General features: G+C 45.5%; 1 protein-coding gene across 1 annotated transcript; it reads left to right on the top strand.

Annotated features, from left to right (window-relative positions):
• Positions 1-662: 662 nt before the first annotated feature.
• On the top strand, positions 663-24,324 carry HSF4 (heat shock transcription factor 4; the record flags this gene model as incomplete). The annotated part of the gene is made up of 12 exons (XM_083370227.1): positions 663-785; positions 5,693-5,801; positions 10,072-10,199; positions 11,691-11,815; positions 12,208-12,283; positions 14,438-14,502; positions 16,536-16,635; positions 19,540-19,661; positions 21,664-21,715; positions 22,716-22,909; positions 23,247-23,352; positions 24,196-24,324. The coding sequence occupies 12 exons, from the start codon at positions 663-665 to the stop codon at positions 24,322-24,324; spliced, it is 1,329 nt and encodes a 442-aa protein (XP_083226353.1).
• Positions 24,325-27,147: the final 2,823 nt, after the last annotated feature.

Here is a 27,147-nt window from a genome sequence, read left to right as displayed (position 1 = left end):
CAGGCTAAGAGAGCCCCAAGCACCCCCTCATTTCAGCCTTGAGCTGCTATCCGTTCTTTACCCTGCAGGTAGAGTGTTTCTCTTCCAATGATGCAGTCGTTCCTTGGCTTCGCTGCCCTACATCGCCAACTCCTTTAGGGTTTTCTCAGATTAAAAAGTGGTCCGGAAGCCGCCTGAACATCTAAGCTGCGGACCTGAAGGGGCTAGCTAGGCGCAGATTGCTTTTCATTCTCTCCTGCAGGTTGTGTAAGCACAAGATGAGTTAGTAGGTGTTGCCGTTTCCTCTTCTCTCCCCCCCCCCCGTGATTTGCTGACCTCCTGTGTTTGTGCAAGCCCGTGTATTCTCTTTGCATGATGCTGCATCTTTTTTCATGGCATTGTGCGGTTGAATGCAGGGAGCTTTCGCTCAGAGTATTGTTCCCCCCCCCCGCTCAGCCCACCCCATTAGCCATGTCTGCATATTGTGATGTGTTGGGAGGAGAGCCAATGCCTCTGCTGATAGGGGTCCTGTGGGGGAAAGGGGTGTTTTATCAGCTCTGTCTAGGACACTAAGTGGCTCGTTTCCCCTCTGATCTATGCAAAAGAGAAGAAGGGGGGGGGCATTGTTGCAAAAAAAAAAAAAACCCCGATGGTGTGAGAGTAGTTTTGTGAGTTGCGACACCATGCAGGACTCAACCACAGCCCTTGCTATGGACGGTTACACCAGCAATGTGCCGGCCTTTCTTACTAAGTTGTGGACTCTGGTTGAAGATCCTGAGACGAACCATCTTATCTGCTGGAATACGGTGAGTCGCACTCATGTCTTGGGATTTAAAGGGGTGACCAAATGCACACCAAAGTGCTTGGAACACGGCGTCCAGTTTTGGTCACCACGATGTAAAAAAGATGTTGAGACTCTGGAAAGAGTGCAGAGAAGAGCAGCAAAGATGATCGGGGGACTGGAGGCTAAAACATACGAAGAACGGCTGTGGGAATTGGGTCTGTCTAGTTTAATGAAAAGAAGGGGACGTGATAGCAGTCTTCCAATATCTAAGGGGCTGCCACAAAATAGAGGGGGTTGACTTGTTCCCCAAAGCATCTGAAGACAGGACAAGAAGCAACGGATGGGAGCTAATGAAGGAATGAGGCAAGCTAGAACTAAGGAGAAATTTCCTGACAGTTAGAACAATCAGTTGAACGACTTGCCTTCAGACGTTGTGGGTGCTCAACACTAGGGGTTTTAAAGAAAAGATTGGACAACTGTTTGGCTGAAATGGTATAGAGTCTCCTTGAGCAGGAGATTGGACTAGAAGACCTCCAAGGTCCCTTCCAACTTTCTTATTCTGAAATTGGGTAATCCATTCCAGTTTAAAGCAGTTGGCAGGAATTCAACATTAAGTTTTGTAGGACTACCTATGCATCTCCGCTTGTGATGTCTGTCTGAATGATTGTAGGTATTTTGCTTTACTCAGAACAATTTCAGTCCACTCTCCTGTTGAATTCCTGGTCCTTAGTTTATACCAGAGGTTGGCAAACTTTTGGGGCTGGCGCTGATGTCTAAATTATTTTGCAGTTTCCCCCCCCCCCCACCAACACATTTGATTCTAAGTGGATCATAGATGATGATAATAACCGTGATGGTTATATCAGCCGTGGCAATAATGAAAAGGGTGATAAGCATAGTAATTCTGAAAGAAGGTCTTGAGTTCTCAATGATGGACTCGCCAGATCACAAAAAGCCTCATTTACTGGAAGGCAAATAGGTGAAGTTTCTGTTCCTCTTATTTCCTCCTCCCATTGATCTCTGTCTCAGGAAATGATTGTGGTGCATGAAAGCAATATTACAAAGGATTGTGCTTCCCTGCATGCCATGTTTGAGAGAGAGAGAGAGAGAGAGAGAGAGAGAGAGAGAGAGAGAGAGGGAGAGAGAGAGAGAGAGAGAGAGAGAGAAGAAGGACTAGGGGTGACATGATAGCAGTGTTCCACTATTTGAGGGGCTGCCACAAAGAAGAGGGGGGGCAACCAGAAGGCAAGACAACAATGGATGCAAACTAATCAAGGAGAGAAGCTGGAACTAAGGGGATACTTCCTAATAGTTAGAACAATTAATTAGTGGAACGGCTTGCCTCCAGAAGTTGTGGCTGCTCCATCACTGGAGGCTTTCAAAAAGACACTGGACTGCTATTTGTCTGGATTGGTACAGGGTCTCCTGCTTCAGCACGGGGTCGGGTTAGAAGACCTCCCAGATTCTTTTCAACTCTGTCATTCTGTTAATCCCACAGGGCTTTGAAACTAGCTAAATATAGATACAGATGGAGAAGTAGATATACTGCAGATGAATATGTATAGATAGATAGCAATAGGGAGAGAGAGAGAGAGAAATTATACAGAGAGGATGGATAATAGATATACATGATGTTAGGTAATAGATTGATGACAGATAATGTTGATATATGACAGCTTAGATAATGATCAATGATAGATGGCTAGATGATAGCTAGATGATTGATAGATACAAACAAATACAGATGATGATAGATGGACAGATGATGAATGAGAGAGAGAGAAAATTAGGAGAGACTCTGATGGGACAATTATTGGTAGGTGTGGTTAGGCTACTTTTTCTGTCCAGGCAACTCAGCTATAAAGTTAGAAACTCATCCCCTAATTTATCCAGTCCGTTGTCGTGTCATTGCAAAATAAATTCATTCGTTGTAGCGAACTATGTAACTTCTGTTTTAAAATGGCTTATGCTGCTCAGTTGATAGATTTTTCTCCTTGCGTTTCGTTGAAATTTCCTTCCTAATTTGAGTCCTCTGCCCTGGGCCCCTCCTCTTCAGAAGGACATCCCAATGCTTTGGTCAGACATGTGCCTCTAAACCCGGAGGTAAGAATAGTGTAATAGAGAATAGATATCCAGCAGCTGCCTATCAATTGTTCTGTATTTGTTTCACAGTTTCTATAACTTGCCCCAGTTTGTAGACTCTATATGACATCCAGGAGAGTGAAAATGCCGAATACAAATAAAAAGAGATGCAATATAATTGAAGCGTTCCAGTTGTAATCCAAGACATTCAGTCCTGGTTAAAAACACAGTGAAATAATGGATTTTAGCAGCCTTAACAAAAATGCCAGGTGGGAAGGGTATGCCATAAGCCCATGGACAACATCTCTCAATGATTTGAGTGTGTAAGGTACCTTTTTTTTTAAAAAAAAACAGTGTTATGTACTGTTCAGCTGCCAGACCAGATACCTTGTATGTTATGTAAATCCAAATATACTGCTCTTCGTATGTTTGCAGACATTTGAGATTTCTACTCATCCAGTACAGCTAGCAGCAGTGTACAAGCACAAAATTAAAATGGGAAAATTAAGTACGTAGATAAGTGTGAAGCATGAAGAAAACGGAATGGAAAACTGCTGGCCAGCAGGGAAAAATCTGGCATATCAGATCGGCGTACCTGGCCCGCTGCATTTCAGAGACAAGGTCTCTGCTTACTCAGCCGAGGAATTCCAGGGACCACGTAGCTGACATTGTTAGACAGCCTTCTTTAGCTGGCTGTCTTCCTTATGTATGGATTTTAATGCCCCAAATTCCCCAGCCAGCATGATTAAGTTTAAAATTTCTGGGAACTGGAAGTCATGTCTGTAGTCCTCAACTTATAAGTGTTCTTTAGCGACCATTTGAAGTTCGAACGACACTGAAAAAACGGGATTTGTGACTTTTATGATCCTTGCACTCACATCCCCGCAATCACGTAGTCAAAATTCGGGTGCTTGGGAGTGTCCCAGGGTCACGCGATCTGCAACCTTCCCCAACCAGGTTCTGACAAGCCATCTCCATGGCAAAAGCCAGAATTTGCTTGACACTGCATAATTCGCTTCCCAACTGCGGTGATTCGTTTAACAACCGTGGCAAAAAGGTCCTAAAATCAGGCATGACTCATTTAACAATGACTTTGCTTACCAATGGGAATTCTATTTACAATTGTGGTCTTAAGTTGAGGATTACCTGTACACACAAATTCGGCAAGAGATTGTCCATGCTGATTGCTCACCTGTCTGGGAAAGTCCAGGATGCAATAAGTTGGTTGACTCAAGATCCATCTAGGTTGGGTAGCACCCCACCCTACTGCTTTGCTCTGGTGGGGTGAAGATGACGCCTTCTCAACTGAGATCATGCTCTTCCACTCGGGCAGGGCTTGGAGCAAGCTCCTGGTGTCCACTCAAGTGGAGGAAAGGAAACTCAAGTGTCCAAGTGTCTATGGCAATTGGACTTGATTCTTTTTTTAAAAACATTTCGCTTGTCAACCAAGAAGTTTCATTTCTATTTGAAGCACCTTTGGGACCACCTATCCAAGAGGAAAAAGCTCACCTGGATCCCCAGTTATTACCTACAGGATTCCTGAGCTCAATTTCCCTTTTTTGCCAATATCTCACCTGGGAGAGGAGATGCTTCTTTACAATCACTCAGGTGTGTGTGTGTGTGGGGGGGGTAAAGTTCTATACTGTTCAAAAATTGAACTGAGGACCTGCAACTGGTACTCCCCAATAAGGGGGCTGGAGATTGGAACAAAAGAGTTGTGGATGCTGCATCATTGGAGGTTTTTAAGAAGAGATTGGACAATCATTTGTCTGAAATGGTATAAGGTCTATTGAGCAGGGGGTTGGTCTACAAGACCTACAAGCTCCCTTACAACTCTGTTTTATTCTGTTATTGTGTCTTGATAACACTTCCAGTGAAACAGGAACATAACCACATTTTCCTCCCGGTCCTGATATACAGAGATATTTGAAATGACTTGCTACTTAAATCTGATGCCCTCAAGTTGAGTTGATTGGGAATCTACCTAGACAGATGTTCTACTACCTTGTCCTTCTTCCAGTAATCATCTCTAGCTGTTCACCCTTGATCCTGTTCCTCCACCTTCATGATCCCAGTTTCTCTTTCCCTCAACTGTGTGTAATAGTCTTCTCCATCATCCTAACGTCTAGAAGATGAATTGTGGAAGGGACAGGGTTTATCAATGGGTGCTAAATACGATGGCTGTCATCTCCTACAAAAGCAGATCATTGGCCGGGAGCCACAGTTGCCGTGGCCTCCTGGCTCTGCTTGTGAGCTTCACAAATGTGCTAGCTACTCTCTGACACACAATGATGGACTGACTCAGCCCTTGGGCTGATCCATCAGGGCATTCTGATAACTCCCATGCCTGGGAGACCTTTGTCAGCCTGACTGAATTTATCAGCATTTAGAGTTGCTGAACTGTCATCCAGTATGCGGGCACTGGAAAAACATGGGTTTTCCAGAAAACGTTGAATCAGAAAAATTCCTGGAATAATTTTTTCCCCTAGGCAAATAAAGACGATTTGTACGAGCATAATTCCTATGGTATTCATCACTTGCATTAATATTTAAGCTGTTATTATTTGATGTGGAAGAAAAAGCCCAGCCTTACGGAGATCTTTATTGCCAAGGCTACCATCTGATCAACCTTGACTCACTGCTGTAAAAGTTAAGCAAGGTTAAAGTTGGTTTGTTTGTTTTTTCTCCCAGGATTGTAGGGTAGCCTGGGAAGTAAAATCGGTGCCCCGACAACGGCTAATCATTTCCATATTGTTTCCGGACAATGACATTTGCCCATCAAGGGAGACCGAGGGCTTTGAAGGAGGGTCTAATTCTGTCTTGCTTTATTTTTATTTTTAATTTCAGAATGGCACCAGCTTCCATGTTTTCGATCAGAGTCAGTTTGCAAAGGAAGTCCTGCCCAAATATTTCAAGCACAACAACATGGCCAGTTTTGTCCGCCAGCTGAATATGTGTAAGTAACACTGGAAACTCAGTCGGGAATGTTGGGGTCCTCTGAATGCTGCTGTAGTACACCTCATCCCCTCATCCCTAACCACTAAATGAATGCTTGTCAGTCAAGGGCTATCTGTATACATGACCACTGCAGGCCTGCTGGTGTTCTGCTGGTATTCTGTTTTGCCCTGAGCTGAAGTCTGCAGTTTGCTGATGCAGGAAAGAAGACTAAAGTAGATGCAGCCATGCCCAATGTTATGACATTTTCCCCATGGTTGTTAAGCAAATCACTGCAGCTGTTAAAACAAACCACTTGGTTGTTAAACAAATCTGTCCCCCCCCCCCAATGACTTTGCTTGCCAGAATTCCACTGGAATGATTGTGCCTGAATCGACTCACAGGGGACGCCGTGATGGTCATAAGTGTGAGGACTGGTAGTAATGCCAATATAAATTCACATAACCACTAAATGAATGTTTGTAACTTGAGGACTCTGTGTCTTGTATAATTCAAATCAATATTTTTCAAACTTAACAACTTTAAGAGGGGGTGGACTTCAACTCCCAGAATCCCCCATTTTACCTGGTATTTTGGTTAATTTGAAAGAATAAACTGGCGCTTGAAGCCACCCAGAGTCGCTCAATAGTGAAATGGGTGGCACACAAATTTAACAAGTAAATAAGAATAAAACAAACTATACTGAATAGAAAAATACAGCATATTTTGTAAGGATAATCTATAGGGCTATTATTATTGTCACAGTCTTTATAACCACAGTCAAACCCAAATTTTCCATTGCTCAGCAAGACGGTTGTTAAGTTAATGTTGCCTCATTTTACGACCTTCCTCGCCACCGCTGTTAAGTGAATCACCACAGTTACTAAGTTAGGCACACATCTGTTAAGTGAATCTGGATTCCCCCTTGACTTCGCTTGTCAGGAGGTTGAAAACAGGGGATCACATGAGATCCTGGGACACTCCGACCATCATAAATACAAGTCAGTTGCCAAGCATACAAATTTTTACTCTGCTGCAAGCGTCCAAATTGTGATCACGTGACCCTGGGGACGCTGCCGTGGTCCTAAGTGTAAAAAGCAATCATGAGGTCACGTTGACAGCTCTTGGAAATTTGGTAGAAGTAGATTTGGCTAGTACTGCTAGTAAGAGACTACGTGTATATAAGGGCACCCCAGAGGCAGAAGATGTGGATTGAGAAGTTGGGGAAAAAAGACCTTGGATCTTGGTGGTGCCAACTGATGTCTGTCATGCTGAGAAGAAAAAAATAATTCCACCTTCCCCACTTGGCCTCTGCTCTCTGTTCTGTTCCAGCCTACGACCAGCCCTGTTTGAATGTCAGGGACAACCCCTTTTTATAGTCAACAGGCTGGAAAAAACCCAACCAAATTTATTTACAAAGAAATCAAAAGTTCAAACAAGAGTTAAACCAAAAGTTCAAACAAGAGTTAAACAGGAATAACAGACCAGGACTCTAGCAGAAGATCTTCAAACGGTTGCCTTCAGCAACCAGCACCTCCCACACCTTCCCCTTTTATCAGCAGTCCCAAGGCGTGGCTTCTGATACCAATGGCTCTCCAAACCCCTCCTCCTCCTCTTCAGAATCATCAGAGTCAGCTGCTGGTATCACAGGCTGACACTGAATCACAACACATTCCACACATCCATCTTTTTGGTTATACTGGTCAGAATAGAGTGGGAAGGGACCTTGGAGGTCTTCTAGTCCAGCCCCCTGCTCAAGCAGGAGAACCTACACCATCTCAGACAAGTGACTGTCCAGTCACTTCTTGAAAAACGTCCAGCGATGGAGTGCCCACGATTTCTGGGGGCAAGATGTTCCACTGGTCACTTGTCCTCGCTGTTAGGAAGTTTCTCCTTAATTCCAGGTTGCTTCTCTCCTTGATTATTTTCCAGCCATTATTTCTTGTCTTGCCTTCTGGTGCTTTGGAAAATAATGTGACCCCCTCTTCTTTGTGGCAGCCCCACAAATAATGGAACACTGCTATCCTGTCATCCCTAATTCTGCTTTTCTCTAGACTTTGTTGTTGTTGTTAGTTGCGAAATCGTGTCCGACCCATCGCGACCCCATGAGCTACATTCCTCCAGGCCTTCCTGTCCTCTACCATCTTCTGGAGTCCATTTAAACTCACGCCTCCTGCTTCAGTGACTCCATCCAGCCACCTCATTCTCTGTCGTCCCTTTCTTCTCTTGCCCTCAACCTTTCCCATTATTAGGCTCTTCTCCAGTGAGTCCTTCCTTCTCATTTGGTGGCCAAAGTATTTGAGTTTCAACTTCAGGATCTGGCCTTCTAAAGAGCAGTCAGGGTTGATCTCCTCTAGAACTGACCGGTTTGATCGCCTTGCAGTCCATGAGACTCGCAGGAGTCTTCTCTAGCACTGTAGTTCAAAGGCTTAAATTCTTTGGCGCTCAGCCTTTCTTATGGTCCAACTTTCACTGCCATACATTGCAACTGGGAAGACCATAGCCTTGACTATACGCACTTTTGTTGGCAGGGTGATGTCTCAGCTTTTTAGTGTGCTGTCTAGATTTGCCATGGGTTTCCTCCCCAGGAGCAAGCATCTTTTAATTTCTTGGCTGCAGTCCCCGTCTGCGGTGATCTTGGAGCCCAGGAAAATAAAATCTGTCACTACCTCCATTTTTTCCCCATTCTCTAGACTGGCCATACCCAATTCCTGCAACCGTTCTTCATATGTTCGTATTAATGCATTTATTCTCATGGTGTTCCTTTGTCAGCGTTTATTTTATTGTTCGATTGTTTTACCTCCGTTCTGTTTACACTCCCTTTCATTTGTCTTCCTTTTTCTTATTGCAAGCTGTCTACAGTAGCCCCCGCCTGGCGAGATAGCTGGCAAATAAATTTAACAAATAATAATAGTAATATATGAATCGAAGAAGTCTACCAAATTCCTTCAGGTCGATCTGGGTTTGGGAGATGCTTGTTTACTGTAAGCAGGCTGATTACAGGTGGTCCTTGACTTACAACAGTCTGTTTAGTGACCTTTCAAAGTGACAACTGCACTGAAAAAAGGGACTCACGGCCATTTTTCACACGACCACTGCAGCCTCCCCGTGGCCCCGTGATCAGAATTTGGATACTTGGCAACCGATTCAGGTTTATGACGGCTGCAGAGTCCCGGGGTCACGTGATCCCCTTTGGCGAGCTTCGGACAACCAAAGTCAATGGGGAAGCCAGATTCTCTTAACAACCGTGTTACTAATCTGTAATGTTACATCTGTAATGATTCATTTAACAACAGTGGCAAGGAAGGTCATAAAATGTGGCAAAACTCTAAAATGTCTCACTTAGAAACATAGATTTTGGACTCAGCTGTGGCCATAAGATGAGGACGACCTGTACTACTCTTGGATCTTGATAAATGTCTGATTTTCCTGTCCCATGGAAACAGGGGATTGTGGGCATTTACCCTGTTGTGGTTTTTAGAATACGCTGCAATGAAAATTGACATCTTGGAATCAGAATCCTCGGACTGGAAGGGACCTTGGAGGTCTTGTAGTCCAACCCCCTGGCAAGGCAGGAGTCCTTATACCATCCCAGACATATCATCCCAAAGGTACTTTTTCAAAAGGCGACTGGACTTTGTTTTTGCTTGAAGACGTTTCGCTTCTCACCCAAGAAGCTTCTTCAGCTCCGACTGGATGGTGGAGAATCCGATATGATGCCACCAATTTTGTGTTTACAACACGGTCCTTTCAGCAGTTCCAAGAAGGCTCCACACCCATTTGTAGTATTCAGATGACCCTGAAGGCACAGATAAACCTCCAAGTGACCTCAACAACTCTTAAAGGGAGTACTAACAACCAGATGATTGCGAGGAATAGAAATCCTTCCATCCTCTACCGTTGAGTCAGAACTGAAGAAGCTTCTTGGATGACAAGCAAAACGTCTTCAAGAGAAAAAAACCCAAGTCCAGTTGCCTTTTGAAGAAACACCTGTGGGACAACCGTGACCTGCGTGACTGAGAACCTCCACAGACATCCCAGACAAATGGATGCCCAATCTTGCTCTGTTATTGGACTCTACAACAGGAAAGTAAATAATTTCCTATATGGTAATTGTTGCTCTCTTAACATACGTGGCAGCAGGAAAGTAGCTTAGCTCTTGCACGGATAATCTTAAACTTAACAACCACAAGCTGGACCAGAAAACTGGCCGCTATATAAGCTGCATTGCTATTAAGTATTGTGTGACCTCCAGTCCTTTTTACTAGATTTCTACCGTCTGTTGCATGTAGATGGGTTTAGGAAAGTGGTAAATATCGAACAAGGTGGACTCGTGAAACCTGAACGTGACGATACGGAATTCCAGCATCTTTATTTCCTGCAAGGCCACGAGCATCTTCTGGAGCTGATCAAAAGGAAGGTAGGAGATGCATTCAGCAAGGTTCATCCAGGAATGTGTTCTGAAATTCCATTTTTCCCATTGCAACCTGGGTGCTTTGCTAGAATCTCCATTTCCCTGAGCTGGGAATTGTTCCCTTGTTTGGAATTTTGGGGGGTATATTGTGTGCGTATAAAGTGCGTATAGTCAAGGCTGTGGTCTTCCCAGTTGCAATGTATGGCAGTGAAAGTTGGACCATAAGAAAGGCTGAGCGCCGAAGAATCGAGGCCTTTGAACTCTGGTGCTGGAGAAGACTCCTGCGAGTCCCTTGGACTGCAAGGCGATCAAACCGGTCAGTCCTAGAGGAGATCAACCCTGACTGCTCTTTAGAAGGCCAGATCCTGAAGCTAAAACTCAAACACTTTGGCCACCTAATGAGAAGGAAGGACTCACTGGAGAAGAGCCTAATGCTGGGAAAGGTGGAGGGCAAGAGAAGAAGGGGATGACAGAGAATGAGGTGGCTGGATGGAGTCACTGAAGCAGGAGGCGTGAGTTTAAATGGACTCCAGAAGATGGTAGAGGACAGGAAGGCCTGGAGGAATGTTGTCCATGGGGTCACGATGGGTCGGACATGACTTCGCAACTAACAACAACAATATTGTGTTTGGACAAAACAGTGGCCATGAGAGCAATTTTCATTTTCACACGCATACAAAAAAAAACCTGCTGTTGGCCAGGGTGGCCAGCCCCCGCTTCCATTTATTGCGGGGAAGTAAAATTGCATTGGCAGCACACCAGCAAACCCCTTTGTATCTCCAGAGTGGGCAGGGCCAAACTTTTCATTTGTTTTATTGGAGGGCTGGAAGCATTTTAAGGTAGACTCCCTAACCCTTATGTATTCTATATCAGGGCTCCCCAACCCTGGTCCATGGACTGCCACTGGGCCACGCAAACAAGCAAAGCCCCATCCAGGGGATGCAGGCACCACACGAAACCACACACACCCAGTCTGCAGAGAAAGCTCCACGGAACTGGTCCCTGGTGCCCAAAAGGTTAGGGGCCTCTGTTCTACATCCTCCAAAGAGATCAAACCCATTTAGGTTCTTAACTCTTGAGCTGAAGGAAGTCATTTGTAAGGGGAGACACTACTTGCCTCTCCCACTCTGCATTCCAGCAGCCATGGCACACACTGCTCTATCGGACCCAAAAGTGGGGCATATTCCAGAAAAACAGCGTTGTGGCTGTGAGCTGGCACCTTTCAGGGGTATTGGGCAGCGTTCTCCTATCATCTAAACCAGGGGGGCTCCAAACCTGGCTAGTTTAATACTTGTGGACTTCAACTCCCAGAATTCCCCATGATTGGCTAAGGAATTCTGGAAGTTGAAGTCCACAAGTCTTAAAGTTGCCAAGCTTGGAGACGCAAGATCTAGAGTTTGGAGGACACCAAGCTTAGCTGTAGATATGGTGATCCATCCCTGGTTTTTTTTGAAACTCTGTCTGTTGCTCTTCTCTTCCTCCTCTTTCTTCGTTCAGGTGTCTGTGGTGAAAAGTGAAGAAACCAAGATGCGCCAAGAAGATCTCAGCAGGCTTTTGTATGAGATTCAAGTCCTCCGGAACCAGCAGGAGATGATGGAGTGTCAAGTTCAGGATGTGAAACAGTAAGGCCTTCAAACAAACCACTTGGCATTTGCCTCAGGGCTTCATGGCATGCAAACATCAGCTTGGGGACTGCACCCAGCTTCCCCCCATGGGCAGCATCTCCAAGGCCATCAGAAGTGACCTAAATAGAAGTTCATTCCTGGGCTGAGAATGGAGACTGTGACTTTTGGCACTTGGTCTCAGGGAGAGCTACCGTCTAAGCCAGCGGCCTTCAAACTTGGCAACTTTAAGACTTGTGGACTTCAACTCCCAGAATTCCTCAGCCAGCATTGAGAATTTGTAGCTGAGGAGTTCTATTCCCATTCCCATTCCCATTCCATTCCTTGGAAGTAGATGGTCTTGAGGAGCCCACACTCAGTTGTGTGTTAGTGCGATAACTCTTGTCTTTCAGGCAGAACGAGGTTTTATGGAAAGAAGTTCTGTGTCTCCGGCAAAACCATTTGCAGCATCAGAAGGTGATCAATAAGGTAATGAGGGGATTGAGACTTATGGAGCACCAGTGAGATATATTCTCAACCCGTGGGTTTTCTTAACTGAGCTTTCTTTGAGTAGATGTAGGAGAGGAGCAGGCAGAGCTGGTGGAGTTAAGTGTATCATTAGCTTAGAATCATTGCGTTCCCACAAGTGATTCAGGTCAGCCCCTTTTGAATTCCATTACTTACCTGGTGCCAATTTAGAACTGACTGTTAGTTGGCTAGATTCTTGTGTACAGATAGATTAATGTATATATATTAATTTAGATTAAGGTCAGGCATGAAGGATCAGGACCATATGTTAAGTTGCAGTTCAAAGATTTATTACTGAAGCCTATACATAAGAATCTAGTCTACTAAAGTTCAGTACTAAATTAGTGTGAGATAAGGAGCAATGGAATTTAAGACTTGCACCATTTGTGGCAACATCATGATTCTAAACTGATAACATGCTTAACTCTGCCCCCCCAACTCTGCCATCCTTGTTTAGACTTTTGTATCATGCTGAACTCTGGGGTTTGCACACTGCAATTGCTTGCTTTGAGCATCTAGTAAGCCTAGGATAAAGACTCGTGCTTTGTGGGACACCCTTCCCCTTGAGATCTGGCGGGCCCTTATCTTTTAATTAGTGTTTCACAACCTTGGCAACTTAATATGTATGGACTTCAACTCCCAGAATTCTTAGTTGGCTAGGGAATTCTAGGAGTTTTGAAGTCCATACATCTTAAAGCTGCCGAAGGTGAGAAATTCCGCTTTTAACCTTCCAGAAGTTATAAAAAGTGAGGTTGCCCCCCAAAAAAAACATTGAGATAGGGTAAAGATGCAGTTGGTACAGTTTTGTGTGCTGCATCACAAGAGTGATGATGGAGCCAGATTTTTCTGCTTCTGCTTCTGTTTTTGTTTTCTGCTTCTTTTTTGCGCAATGGTTTTTATATTGTGGTTGTGAACTGCCTGTGGTTCTGGTTTTAAAACAGGCAACTCTACAAATATTATAAATAAATGGGTGTCAGCCTTGATGCAAATGTTGACTCCTCGGAAGTCTTAATGTTCACTTGTAGAATTTAGCCTAAAGGGAACCATCTCAGCCCCTCTTACCCATACTGACAACCTTGTCTGTGGGATAAACCCGCCTTTTCAATTCATGCTGTTTGGGATTTCCAGGTGTTTGTGTTGTCAACTACCTGTATATTAAGGTGTGGGTGCACCATTGCTGAAGCACCCAAAGGTGCTTTTCCCCCCCAAAAAGACAACTGGACTGTCTTGGTTTTTTCCCTTTGAAAATGTTTTGCTTCTTTTCCAAGAATCATCTTCAGTTCCTCCACTTAGAACTGAAGAAGCTTTTTGGATGTGAAGCAAAATGTTTTCAAAGGGGGGGAAAAAAACCCCAAGAAAGTCCAGTTGCCTTTTGGAAAAATTGATCACCTTTGGGACAATCACCCCTTGGAGGATTGAGAATCTCCATAGATACCATCTCTGGAAGTTTGCAAGAAGAGACTGGACAACCTCTTGACCAGGATGGTCAAGGCAGGGGTAGGCCACCTTGGCTCTTTTATGACTCGTGGACTTCAACTCCCAGAAATCCTCGGCCAGCGTGCCTGGCTGAGGAATTCTGGGAGTTGAAGTCCACAAGTCATAAAAAGGCTCAGTTTGAAGACCCCTGTCCTAATGGTTTTAGAAGAGAAGGTCATGTAGAGCGTATTACTACTTTGGATGAAATATAGTAGGATCACGCAAAGCTTCATTTACTATCTTTGGGCTAGGACAGGGGTAGGCCACCTTGGCTCTTTTATGACTCGTGGACTTCAACTCCCAGAATTCCTGAGCCAGCCGTGGACTTCAACGCCCAGCATAGCTGGCTCCGGAATTCTGGGAGTTGAAGTCCACGAGTCATAAAAGAGCCATGGTGGCCTACCCCTGGTGTAAGGTCTCCAGCCTTGGTCAGGGAGTCGGATTAGAAGACCTTCAAGGTCCCTTCCAGCCCTGGGATTCTATAAAAGTCTATGAAATAACTGGGAAATACAGTTTGGGCAAAGCAGGTGCAGGCATAGGTGCCGAATTCAGGAGGCTGTCCCTGCAGGCAGATCGGGAACCCCAGGTCTTCAGAGAGAGGCTGCCTTGCTGGGTGCTGACTGATGTTTTCCCCAACAGCTGATTCAATTTCTGTTTGGCCAGCTCCAGTCCCGTCCCAGCAGTCCTGGGATAAAGAGAAAACGGTAAGTAGCCTCATGTGACACCTACGTGGCCAAGGAACTCTTGTTGGGGTGGTGGTGGTGGGGCCACTCTTCTCTTGCAAAGTGTGGAGCTGTTTCAAAGGGCAGAGCTAGTCATGGGACCTGGGCACTCTGGTGACCAGGATCTGAACAGGGGTGGAATTGATGAATCAGAGCTGCTGACCTGGCTGATTCGGGGCCCTTGGACAGCCACCCAGTCAGCTGCTGAGGCCTTTGTTTGGAAGCTCGCTGGGCCGAGGCAGAGGAGACCAATGGCCGAAGGGTTGGGGTGGAGGCAAGCTGCTTCATGAACCCCACCCCACGGGATGAGTTACTCATAGCTCTGGGGGGGGGGGGTAAGGGAGAGATACCTGGGTTGGATTGAAACGATGACACCAAAATGATGTCATTTTGGTCCATCTCATTCATGGGGAGTGCTCTGGAAGCAGGCAAAGGGGGCTTGAGAATACTAGGGGGGTCAGTGGGAGCAGTTTATCCATCCTGGAGCACTCAGTCTTCTTGTAAGTGGAAGCAGTGTTTTTCCACACTTGGCAACTTTAAGGTGGGTTGCCTTCCACCCTCGGAATTCCCCAGCCAGCAAGTTTTAAAGCGTGGACGTCAACTCCCAGAATTGCCCAGCCAGCAGGTTTAAGGTGTGGCCTTCAATTCCCAGAATTCACCAGCCAGCAGGTTTTAAGGTGCAGACCTCAACTCCCATAATTCCACAGCCAGCAGGTTTTAAGGTGCAGACCTCAATTCCCATAATTCCACAGCCAGCAGGTTTTAAGGTGTGGACTTCAGTTCCCATAATTCCCCAGCCACCATGCTTTAAGGTGAGGACCTCAGCTGCCAGAATTCCCTAGCCAGCAACTATACTTAGGGAATTTTGGGAATTGGTTCACATATCTTAAAGCTGCTAAGCGTGAGAAACACTGAGGTGGAGAATTCTTTCCAAACTTCGGTGAATTGGATCCACACACACCAGCATTCCCCACTGTATGTCGAATCCTGCAGCACTGTCAAGACAGCTGCAGGGTGACAAATTGGGAAGGCAGAGATGGTTGCAGTCCAGATGGGCAGATAAGAATTGCCTTTACAGGGAACCTTCAACTTATAACCGTTTGCTTAGTGACCGTTTTAAGATACAACGCTGAAAGAAGTGGCCCACAACCGGTCCTCACACTTCTGAGCATTGCAGCATCCCCACCTGAGCCCAAGATCAAAACTCACACGATCAAAATTCAGGCCTCTGGCAATGTGTTTATGTGTTTAGGACGGTTGCAGTGTCGCGAGGTCTCGCAGTCCCCATTTGTAACCTGCCCGGCTGGCCTCTGACAAGCCGAGTCAACGGGAGAATCCAGATTTGCTTAACAACTGCATGAAACACTCAGTAACTTTAGGGATCCACTTAACAACCACGACAAAAAACGTTGTAAACTCAGGTGTGATTCATTTAACAATCACCTTGCGTAGTCATGAAAATTCTGCTCGCGAGCTGAAGTCTTAACCTGCATTCAAACAGAACAAAGTGGGGGGAGGAACCCACAAAAACAATAGGAAAATTACGGTGAACTAATAACATTATCTATAAAAGGGCTTCTTCTACGAGTTTAATAAAACAGGTTCAGTAAAAGTTGACAGTGTTTCATTGTATAATTTTCCGTACCTAGTTTACGTCCGTACGCAGTCTGTAACCTTGCTCCTAAGTTACAAGTAGGATGAAGTTTTCCATTTACCGAGTAAGCAGATAACAAGTCCATACATTTACGGTGTTACAAACGTAGCTAGCAAGCCAGTTTGGTGTTTAGGTTAAGGCACCGGGCTAAAAAAAACCAGGCAAGCATGAGTTCTAGTCCCAACTTAGGCACAGAGCCAGATGGGTGAGCAAGGGCAAATCTTGCCAAATCCAGAGGATCACCAGGTGTCAAGGCTAACTCGAAGGCACAATAAATAAAGGAAACAATCCGTGGTAAGGCTGTGGGAGCCACAGATCAGGATGTGGGGGTTAAACTGCTTTGCTTCCTATCTGCCTACAGGCCTCTCATGCTGGATGACGGGAGCTCTGCCCCACAGGTGGCCAAATTCCGAAGACCGATGCCTTTGGATCCCTTTCATGAGCCTTGCTACATTCAGTCTGTAAGTTTGGGATTGCAGTCCCTCCAGTCTTTTGTCTCTAACCAGCTCTTGCTTTGGCAGACAACTGACCAGGAATGGCCTTCAGCTCTCTTTGTTGACCAGCTTAGCTCAGCTGTCAAATTTACGACGTGTGGGCTTTTCAAGTGACTCTGAGGCCTTGTTTACCTTAAAAGTCCTTTATTCAGCCTAATCCACCGGCAAAGGCTTGCTCGAAGGAAGCTGGAATCTGAAATCTCTGCCCCCTTGCACAATATATTCAAACACAAATCTCCACCTTTCTAATTTTGTCATTAATCATATTCTCCAATTAATTTAAAGAATGTTTCCCTTCCGTTAAACCCGCCAAGGTCTTATCTTTAGTTTCAGATGGCCTTGAAGGTACAATCCTCCTCGTCCCCCCTCCCAACCTTAAATTCAATGTTTTAAAGCAATACACAAGTTTAACATATGAGATGGCTACTTCTTCATCTCTCGTCAAGCAAGAACATTCGATGTTAGCAGCGTTGACATCGGCAGCTGGTGATTTGAGGGGCTGCTTCTTGGTCTGAAGCAAACTTGTTTGTGGGGTTGTAAGGGTCTGTGCAGATGACCTTGGGAGAGGCAAGGAGAGCCACAGACAGGATGTCCGGTGTGTGAAGCGTGTCTCAGCCCACAGAAAGAAGGAGGGCTTCAGAAGCCTTTCAGAAGGAGGCCTTCTTAGTGTCAAGTTTCCGACCTATGGGCTTTTCAAGTGACTCTGAGACATTGTTTACCTTAAAAGTCCTTTATTAGCCTAATCCACCGGCAAAGGCTTGCTCGAAGGAAGCTGGAATCTGAAATCTCCGCCCCCTTGCACAATATATTAAAACACAATTCTCCACCTTTCTAATTTTGTCATTAATCATATTCTCCAATTAATTTAAAGAATCAGTTTCCCTTCCCTTAGACAACCCGCCAAGTTCTTCTTTAATTTCATATGGCCTTGAGGTACACTCTTCCTCCACCCTCCTCCCAACCTTAAACTCAATCTCTTAAAGCAATACACAAGTTTAACATATGAAATGGCTGCTTCTTCATCTCTTGTCCAGCAAGAACATTCGATGTTAGCAGCGTTGACACCTAGTTTTGCAGAAAGTAAAAGGAAAGTGGGGGAAAATGCTTTCAGTGTGAATAGGAGAGAATATGCGTAGCTCAGTCCCTGGGGCTCTCCGAGCTTGGTGGTTTTCTTCCAGACGTTTCATGACCCAGCTGGGTAACATTATCAGTGCTACAAAGGAGGAGGACTGTGGGATCCTTGGGGCTCTCTGAACTTGGTGGTTTTCTTGCAGATGTTTCCTTACCCAAAGCAGGTAATATCAGTGCTAGAAAGGAGGAGGAGGAGGAGGAGGAGGAGGACAACTGTGGGGTCCTTGATACACCCTGAGCTTAGTTGTTTTCTTGCAGACGTTTCATGACCCAGCTAGGTAACATCATCAGTGCTAAAAAAAAGGGAGGAGAAGAAAGAGAAGGATAAAAGGGAGGAGGAGAAAGAAGAGGAGGACGACTGTGGGGTCCTTGGTGCTCCCTGAGCTGTGTTGTTTTCTTGCAGACATTTCATGACCCAGCTAGGTAACAACATCAGTGCTAGAAGGGAGTGGGGTTTGCTCTCTGGTTACTTAGAGTTGGCGGGGGTATTGTTTCTGTCTTGGTAGTTCCTTGATGAGGCTGTTATTTACGGTTTGATTGTTTGTCTATAAAGCTGTAAGCAACCCCATCATCAAGGAACTGCTGAGAAGGAAACCACACTCCCACCCACACCGTTGTCTCCTTTCACACCATGTCATTCACACTCTGAAGGAAGGGCAGCTGTCTGGCTTGTGTTACCTATTTCCATTGCAAGATCGCAGCCCTGAACTTTTTAATACTTTGCTGCCAGACTGTATGATTTATTTCTAGGACAGGGGTAGGCAACCTCGGCTCTTTTATGACTCATGGACTTCAACTCCCAGAATTCCTGAGCCAGCATAGCTGGCTCAGGAATTCTGGGAGTTGAAGTCCACAAGTCATAAAAGAGCTGAGGTTGCCGACCCCTGTTCTAGGGCAACAAAAGGAACATAAGAATTAGACCTCTGTAAAATATATTCGATGCATAAGAGTCAGAGGTTTGAAAGAGATTAATGGGGCTCTGAAAGTGATGTCTTTTCTGGAATTGCACCGTAAAATCAATCTGATAAAGCTGCTAAATCTTTTTTTTTTATTGAAAAGTTTTACAATACATTTTTAAATACAAAAAGAAGCCCCCCCTCCTCCCCCTCCCCTCTCCCCAACCCCTCCCTACCCTACCCTCCCCCCTCCCCGACTTCCCAGAGCTGAATACAGGGTATAAAAATACAAACAAACGTAATCTAAAATATGCTAAATCTTTAACTTGCTTGGCCTGAGCCTTGGACGTATAAGTAGTCCTCAACCTATAAACGGTCACTTAATGACCGTTGAAGTTACAACATGCCTACTTTGGGACTACTTACAACCCGGATTGGACATTCTGACGGTCGGGCCCACCCTGTAGTCGTGTGACAGAAATTCAGGCGCTCAACAACACGGCTCCATTTACATCCGCTTGCGGTGTGCTGCGGTCAGGTAACCATGTTTTACCACAGTTTTTCTGAGAACTGGAACTTCTGGTTTTCGGCCAAACTGTGGCCAAAGCAAACCATTAACGACTGTGGCTTTTGCTTAACAAACTCTGGATTTGCTCAACGGCCATGGCAAACGAGATTGTAAGATCAAGTCGGTCACGTGAGTGACCCATTTTATGATTGTCATGACCTGTGATTGTAATGGGCGGGCTTCGTAAGTCCAGGATTACTTATATTCTTCCGGAGCTTCATCAGAATAACAAAAGATATATATTTATATATATTTTCTTCTCTTCGCTGTTTCTAGCCATCTGCAGAACATGCCTCGTGTTTAAACAGCCCTGTTCTGAAAGAGGCCATCATTTCTGATGTTTCTGAAGCCACCCAGCCGAGTCCGGTGGCTTTGCAGCTGCCTCCAGACAGCGAGAGGTAAATAATGACATGAAAATAGTAGGAAAATGGGAGAGGAAAAAGGGGAAAAGAAAGAACTGTGAAGGGGGAAAAAGAAAGAAAATCGCTTGGCTTCTAATTCTTTTTATCACAGGAAAATAAGATAGAAACATTGCAGCCTCAACTTTTTACTTTTACATGCTAGTATGTATTAGTCAAGAGGGACGCGGTGGCACAGTGGGTTAGGACGCTGAGCTTGTCGATCAGAAGGTCGGCAGTTTGGCGGGTCGAATCCCGAGTGCCGCGTAACAGAGTGAGCGCCTGTTACTTGTCCCAGCTTCTGCCAACCTAGCAGTTCGAAAGCACGTAAAAATGCAAGTAGAAAAATAGGGACCACTACGGTGGGAAGGTAACAGCGTTCCGTGCGCCTTTGGCGTCTAGTCATGCCGGCCACATGACCACGGAGACATCCTCGGACAAGCGCTGGCTCTTCGGCTTTGAAACGGAGATGAGCACCGGCCCCTAGAGTCAGAGACGACTAGCACGTGTGTGCGGGGGAACCTTTACCTTTACCTATGTATTAGTCATGTCTGTAACAACAAGCTTACCAGCACAACCCAAAGTCAAAGTTTCATTTGTTTCCACCTTAAGCACAAAATCCAGAAGTGGTTTCCAAGTGGAAACAAAGTTGGTTGTGTTCTTCTCTTTGATTAAAGCTGTCAGTTTAGCCATCTCTGCTAGCTCCATTAGTTTTTCCAGCTATTCATCCAGTATGGAACAAGGCTAGCGCTGATACTAAATCATTTGTTGTTCTCCATAGCTCAGGGGTGTCAAACTCAATTTCATTGAGGGCCGCATCAGCATTGCGGTTGCCCTCAGGGGGGCGGGTGGGTGTGGCCAGGGTGGGTGTGGCCTACTGCGTGGGCGTGGCTAGAGTGCGTATGGTCTACTGGGTGGGCGTGGCCAGCTCTACATGGTTCGCATCAAGGGTGCCTATGGGGGCCTGGGCAGGAGTGGGACAGATCTGAGGGTCTCTGGCAGAAGGAGGGTCTCTGGGCCAGGGCCAAGGCAGTGGGGGCCGTTCCCTCACTGTTTCCAGGGTGGCTTTGCGGGCCGCGTGAAACCACTTTGCGGGCCAGATCCGGCCCCCGGGCCTTGTGTTTGACATGTCTGCCATAGCTCTTCCCCATAGTATTTGGATTCCAGTTCCCATAAATCTCCACCCAACATGCCCAATAGTCAGGGGAACTGGAGTGCTTTAGTTCAGCTGGACATCAAAGTGACACGTACTTTGGAATGCTAGTGGACAATCCTTTAAATGTGAGCCAGCAGTGTGGCCAAAAAAGCTAATACAATCCTTGGTTGTATAAACAGAGGCATGGAATCAAAATCACACGAAGTCTTAGTACCGCTTTATAAAGCCTTAGTAAGGCCACACCTGGAATACTACATCCAGTTTTGGTCACCACATTATAAAAAAGATGTTGAGACTTTGGAAAAAGTGCAGAGAAGTGCCAGTAGCATGATTAAAGGCCTGGAGACTAAAACATAACAAGAACGGTGGCAGGAACTGGGTTTGGCTAGTCTAGAGAAAAGAACTCCAGCTCCAGAGGGGCTGCCCCAAAGAAGAGGGGTCAGCCTATTCTCCACAGCACCTGAAAGTAGGATGAGAAGCAACGGATGGAAACTAAACAAGGAGAGAAGCAACCTAGAAATAAGGAGAAACTTCCTAACGGTGAGAACAATTAACCAGTGGAACGGCTTGCCTTCAGAGGTTGTGGGTGCTCTATCACTGGAGGTTTTTAAGAAGAGATTGCACAGGGTCTTCTGCCTGAGCAGGGGCTTGGACTAGAAGACCTCCAAGATCCCTTCCAGTTCTATTCTGACACATCATAACATTATATATTATCGTCCACACCGTCCCGACCATTGTGGACACTCCATCATTGTCAAAAGACATCTGGCTGGGGAAGCGTGCTCAGAGGGAACTGATTTTATTCTTGTTCATTCCTAAAATTTCTACATTGGTGCTTCATTCCAGCGGCCACATAATTGAAACCAGTGGCAAGCCCGCCACGTTATCTACCCTACTGGTAAATAAATAACGCCGGTCTAGACGTAACAACTCTCAAATGCTGTCTTCCAAAGCCAGACTTCCACATGCCTGTGGAAAGCCACCAGAGAAATGATGGTCCAAATGTAGGAACTGTTATTCTGATTCCAGTCTCTTCTCCAAAGCTTTGAACAGGAAACTTTCCCAGGCAAGACTCAGTGAGAACTTTTGCCTGAAGAACAGGTAAATAAATAACACAGGTCTAGACGTAACAACTCTCAAATGCTGTCTTTCAAAGCCAGGTTTCCACATTCGTGTGGAAACCCACCAGAGAACTGATGGCCCATATATAGGAAAGTAGGTTACTTGGCAACTCCTAAGACTAGTGGACTTCAACTCCTAACCAGGTTGGCTGAGGAATTCTAGGAGTTGATATCCACAACTCTTACCCTTGCCAAGTTCGGGGTCCCCTGCTCTACAGGTAGGAAGCCATCAACAAGACGTTCTTCTGTGGGATCCTTGCAGATGTTTTCATATGAAAACAGTTATTGGGACACATTTGGGCTGTGCTTAGGAAGGGGAAGGGACGCAGTGGCTCAGTGGGTTAGGACGCTGAGCTTGTCAATCAGAAGGTCGGCAGTTTGGCGGGTCGAATCCCGAGTGCCGCGTAACAGAGTGAGCGCCTGTTACTCGTCCCAGCTTCTGCCAACCTAGCAGTTCGAAAGCATGTAAAAATGCAAGTAGAAAAATAGGGACCACTACGGTGGGAAGGTAACAGCGTTCCGTGCGCCTTTGGCGTCTAGTCATGCCGGCCACATGACCACGGAGATTTCCTCGGACAAGCGCTGGCTCTTCGGCTTTGAAACGGAGATGAGCACCGGCTGCTAGAGTTGGAAACAACTAGCATGTATGCGCGGGGGAACCTTTACCTTTACCTTTACTAGGAAGGGAAAGAGTCTGGAGCCAGTTGAGCAGAGAAAGGCAGAACATGGAGAGGACCTATTTCTCTTTCCAGGGAAACCAGTCTTTTGCTAATCAAGGAAGAAGCCTCTGGTCCGGACGGGAAAGCCACTTTCACAAGTCCTGCTGTTCCCTTGGTTGGCTACAACCCCTGTCCTGAGCCCCCTGTGCTGCCAATTACTGTGGTCCAGTCGGTCCTAGATGGGAGGACAAGGTGTGATGATCTGCAGCCAATGTGTTTGCAGCCCCAGGAGAGACGATCATTTTTGGACAGGTGAGGCACAGGTGTGCGCACCCAGCATTGCTGAAGTGCCGGCTTGAAGATTGCTCGATTAGGGATCTGTTAGGCTCCAGCTCTGATAAACCTCAAACCATTGTGTTCCTTGGTCGTGCTGGTTGGGAGTTATGGAACTGAGACTAGAGCAGTGGTCCTATTTCCTACTAGAATACTGAATCCTTGCAAGTTCTAGCTTTCACATCTGAGAACTGGGGAAATTTCAGGCGAGAATACTGAGATACGTGGCGATTTCGCGATTTTTGTGGAAAGTTCGCTTTAAGGTCACCTGAAATTTATCTGGACAACTGTCTCTTTTTTTTGTGTGTTTCTCCAGAACAGTCATTCCTGATCTCTGGGACGGGGCTGATCTGAATCTGGAAGGCTTCCAGATCTTTCTAAGAAACCAGCAGTACAATGTGGAAACCACCAGATCTTTGGAGGTGAATACCCTAAGCTGGCTGGGGGAATTCTGGCAGTTGAAGTCCTACTCGTCTTGAAGTTGCCAAGCTTGAAAAACATTGGGTTAGAGACATCCACAAGAGGGGTTAAAAATAAAATATGGAGGTTCTGCCTGTATGATTACAGGTAGTCTTTGAGGTACGACCACAATCGAGCCCAAAATTTCTGTTCTTTCACTTATCAACAGAAATTTTTGGCTCAATTGTGGCCATAAGTTAAGTGAGTTTTGCCCCATTTTATGACCTTTCCTGCCACAGTTGTTAAGTGAATCACTGCAGTTCTTAAGTTAGTAACACGGTTGTTAAGGGAATCTGCCTTCCCCATTGCCTTTGCTTGTCACAAGCAAAGGGGAATCACGTGACCCCAGGACACTGCGACCGTCATAAATGTGATCCAGTTGACAAACGTCTGAATTTTGATCCAGTTGACAAATGTCTGGATTTTGATCACATGATCGTGGGGATGCTGCAAAGGTCGTAACTGTGAAAAACAAGTCATAGGTCGCTTTTTTCCAGTGCCGTTGTAACTATGAATTGGCACTAAATGAACTGCTGTAAGTTGAGGACGACCTGCATTTAAAGGAGTGGGATTCCTGCCTTCTGATGTGATTGTTGATGGCAAACTTGCGAGAGCTCCTTCGAACTCGGAACAGGCGCGTTTAGTCAAAAGGCATCCTGAAACATCATGCCTTTGTGCTTTGCAAGCAGCTTGCTGTGTCCCCTTTGGAGTGGAGAGAGGGTCAAAATCAAAGCGCCAGTGAAGGTTCGTTGCTGTGAATTTTACCCCAAAGCGAGCTGAGTATCTCTTTTCTTTCTTTACGTTAGGCCTTCAATCCCATGATCCTTTCGAGTGAGTGGACTTTGAATGACATGGAGGCTGATTTGCCTGGGGTAAGAGACGGACCTGCAGAAGGGGAGACCCAGGGATGTGGTAGTGCCTCAACCAAGGGCTAGCATCAGGATCACACGAAGTGACAGTGCCACTTTATACTGCACTGGTCAGGGCACATTTGCACTACTGCATCCGGTTCTGGTCACCACGATACAAAGAAGATGTTGAGACTCTAGAAAAGAGTGCAGAGAAGAGCAAAACAGAAGATCAGGGGACTGGAGGCTAAAAGCATGTAAAGAACGGTTGCTGGAATTGGGTATGTCTAGTTAGGGGTCAGGAAACTAATTTGCCTGATGAACAACTGAGGCCATTAGGTATGTCTAGACCAGGGGTAGGCAACCTTGGCTCTTTTATGACTGGTGGACTTCAACTCCCAGAATTCCTGAGCCAGCATGGGGGAACTATGGCCCCTTTATGGCTCGTGGACTTCAACTCCCAGAATTCCTGAGCCAGCATGGGGGAACTATGGCCCCTTCATGGCTCGTGGACTTCAACTCCCAGAATTCCTGAGCCAGCATGGCTCAGCTTGGAAACCTCTCCCTTTCCCCTCAGCAGGGCTGGCTCAGGAATTCTGGGAGTTGAAGTCCACGAGTCATAAAAGAGCCAAGGTTGCCTACCCCGGACTCTAGACTAACAAAGAGGAATAAGGGTGACCTAATAGCTGTCTTCTGATGTTTGAGAGGTTTTCACAAAGAAGAGGGGGTTGACTCTTCTCCAAAGCACCAGAAAGGCAGGAGAAGCAGTAAGGGGTGGAAGCTTATCAAAGAAAGATCCAACTTGGGAGAAATTTCCTGACAGTGAGAACAATTAATCACTGGGGTTTTAAAAGAAGAGACTGCACAGCCGTCTGTCTGGAATGGTACCGTAGGATCTCCTGCCTGGGCAGGGGCTTGGACTAGAAGACCTCCAAGGTCCCTTCCAGTTCTATTCTGACACATCATAACATCATATATTATCTTCCACACCATCCGGACCATTGTGGACACTCCATCATTGTCAAAAGACATCTGGTTGGGGAAGCGTGCTCAGAGGGAACTGATTTTATTCTTGTTCATTCCTAAAATTTCTACATTGGTGCTTCATTCCAGCTGCCACATAATTGAAACCAGTGGCAAGCCCGCCACGTTATCTACCCTACTGGTAAATAAATAACGCCGGTCTAGACGTAACAACTCTCAAATGCTGTCTTCCAAAGCCAGACTTCCACATGGCTGTGGAAAGCCACCAGAGAAATGATGGTCCAAATGTAGGAACTGTTATTCTGATTCCAGTCTCTTCTCCAAAGCTTTGAACAGGAAACTTTCCCAGGCAAGACTCAGTGAGAACTTTTGCCTGAAGAACAGGTATTTAGCAGCGCCACCTTCCCAGAAACTTTGCTAAAGCATTCAGTGGCACTACTGCAAAGAACTGATCAAAATCTATGCTTCAGTTGCATGAGTACGAACTTATCACGAATGGTCAATGTTTTTTTTTTAATAAAATGAGGCCTGATTTGTTGATACAGGTAGAGTGTTAGTAGGGTCGCCTGCTTGAGCAGGGGGTCGGACTGGAACAGGGGTCTTCAAACCTGGCCCTTTTTATGACTTGTGGACTTCAACTCCCAGAATTCCTGAGCCAGCCATGCTGAGGGGAAAGGGAGAGGCTTCCAAGCTGAGCCATGCTGGCTGAGGAATTCTGGGAGTTGAAGTCCACAAGTCATAAAAGAGCCAAGGTTGCCTACCCCTGGCCTAGGCTGCTTTATGACTTGTGGACTTCAACTCCCAGAATTCCTGAGCCAGCCATGCTGAGGGGAAAGGGAGAGGTTTCCAAGCTGAACCATGCTGGCTCAGGAATTCTGGGAGTTGAAGTCCACGAGTCATAAAAGAGCCAAGGTGGCCTACCCCTGAACTAGGGGGAAGTTGCTTTGATTGGCATCACTTCCAAGTACATTTTCCATCATGCACAATCAGACCTCTTTATCTTTAAACTTTAACTGCCCATATTTGCTTTGGATAGTAAAACGGGTGGCATATAAATTTAATAAATAAATAAATCAGCACTTTTCAAAAGTGCATAAGCACTGAGGTTCCTGAAGTGTAGCCATCAGCGATCTCCGAACATTGCTCCTAGAGTGTAATTTTTTTCCCTCAGACACCAAAGGAAGGAAATTATTAAATAAAACGATCAAAAAGCAAGGGTGCTAATGATATTTTATTGTAATTAATCTTAAACCTAAATGGAACCATGTTTCATTTGTGTCCTGGTCCCACTCACCCAATATACTGGCTTTGCCTAACAGCGGCTTTGCCTCAGAAAAAAAAAATCATGTATTGAACTGCTTATGCAGATTAAATAGAGGAATTATAGAATATAATCCCAGATCTGAAAAGAGGCTGTTCAAGCAAATCCCTTGAGAAGAATCCAGATTAAAGCCTGCAGGGTTTGTGATTAATGGGGGAAAGCTTTACTTCCAGATTGACAATCGTGCTCTTTTTTCTAATTCACTTAATATAGTGAATGAAACCATTGCCAAGCTATGAAGGTTTAATATTTTCTTCATCCTGACATGTATGCACGTACTGTTTTTATTTCTGAGTAGATGTAGACATATGCCTATGCCCAAAGTATTTATTTCTACAGTAAATAAGATGTTTATAAGGTGATTTTTTATTATTATTTTGAGAAAATGCAGCTGAAGCATCACCTTGGCTAATGCCCTTGGATGCTGAGAATACTTTTTGGCTACTGATGCTGCTTGATCAATAGCCAGTAGAAGAAAGCTGTTGATTTTTGGCTTAGCTGATTGCGTGGATCCTTGCCTGGTTTTTTTACATAGTGTCTGAGCATGTAGTGGTAAGATCTGACGTCAAGGGATGTGTCTTCTACTCTTAAAGGAGGTGGGTGCA

The sequence above is a fragment of the Vipera ursinii genome (assembly GCF_947247035.1).
Source record: "Vipera ursinii genome assembly, chromosome: 10".
NCBI lineage: Eukaryota > Metazoa > Chordata > Lepidosauria > Squamata > Viperidae > Vipera > Vipera ursinii.
Note: the sequence above shows the minus strand (reverse complement) of the source record. Positions and strands in the feature narration are given on the sequence as shown.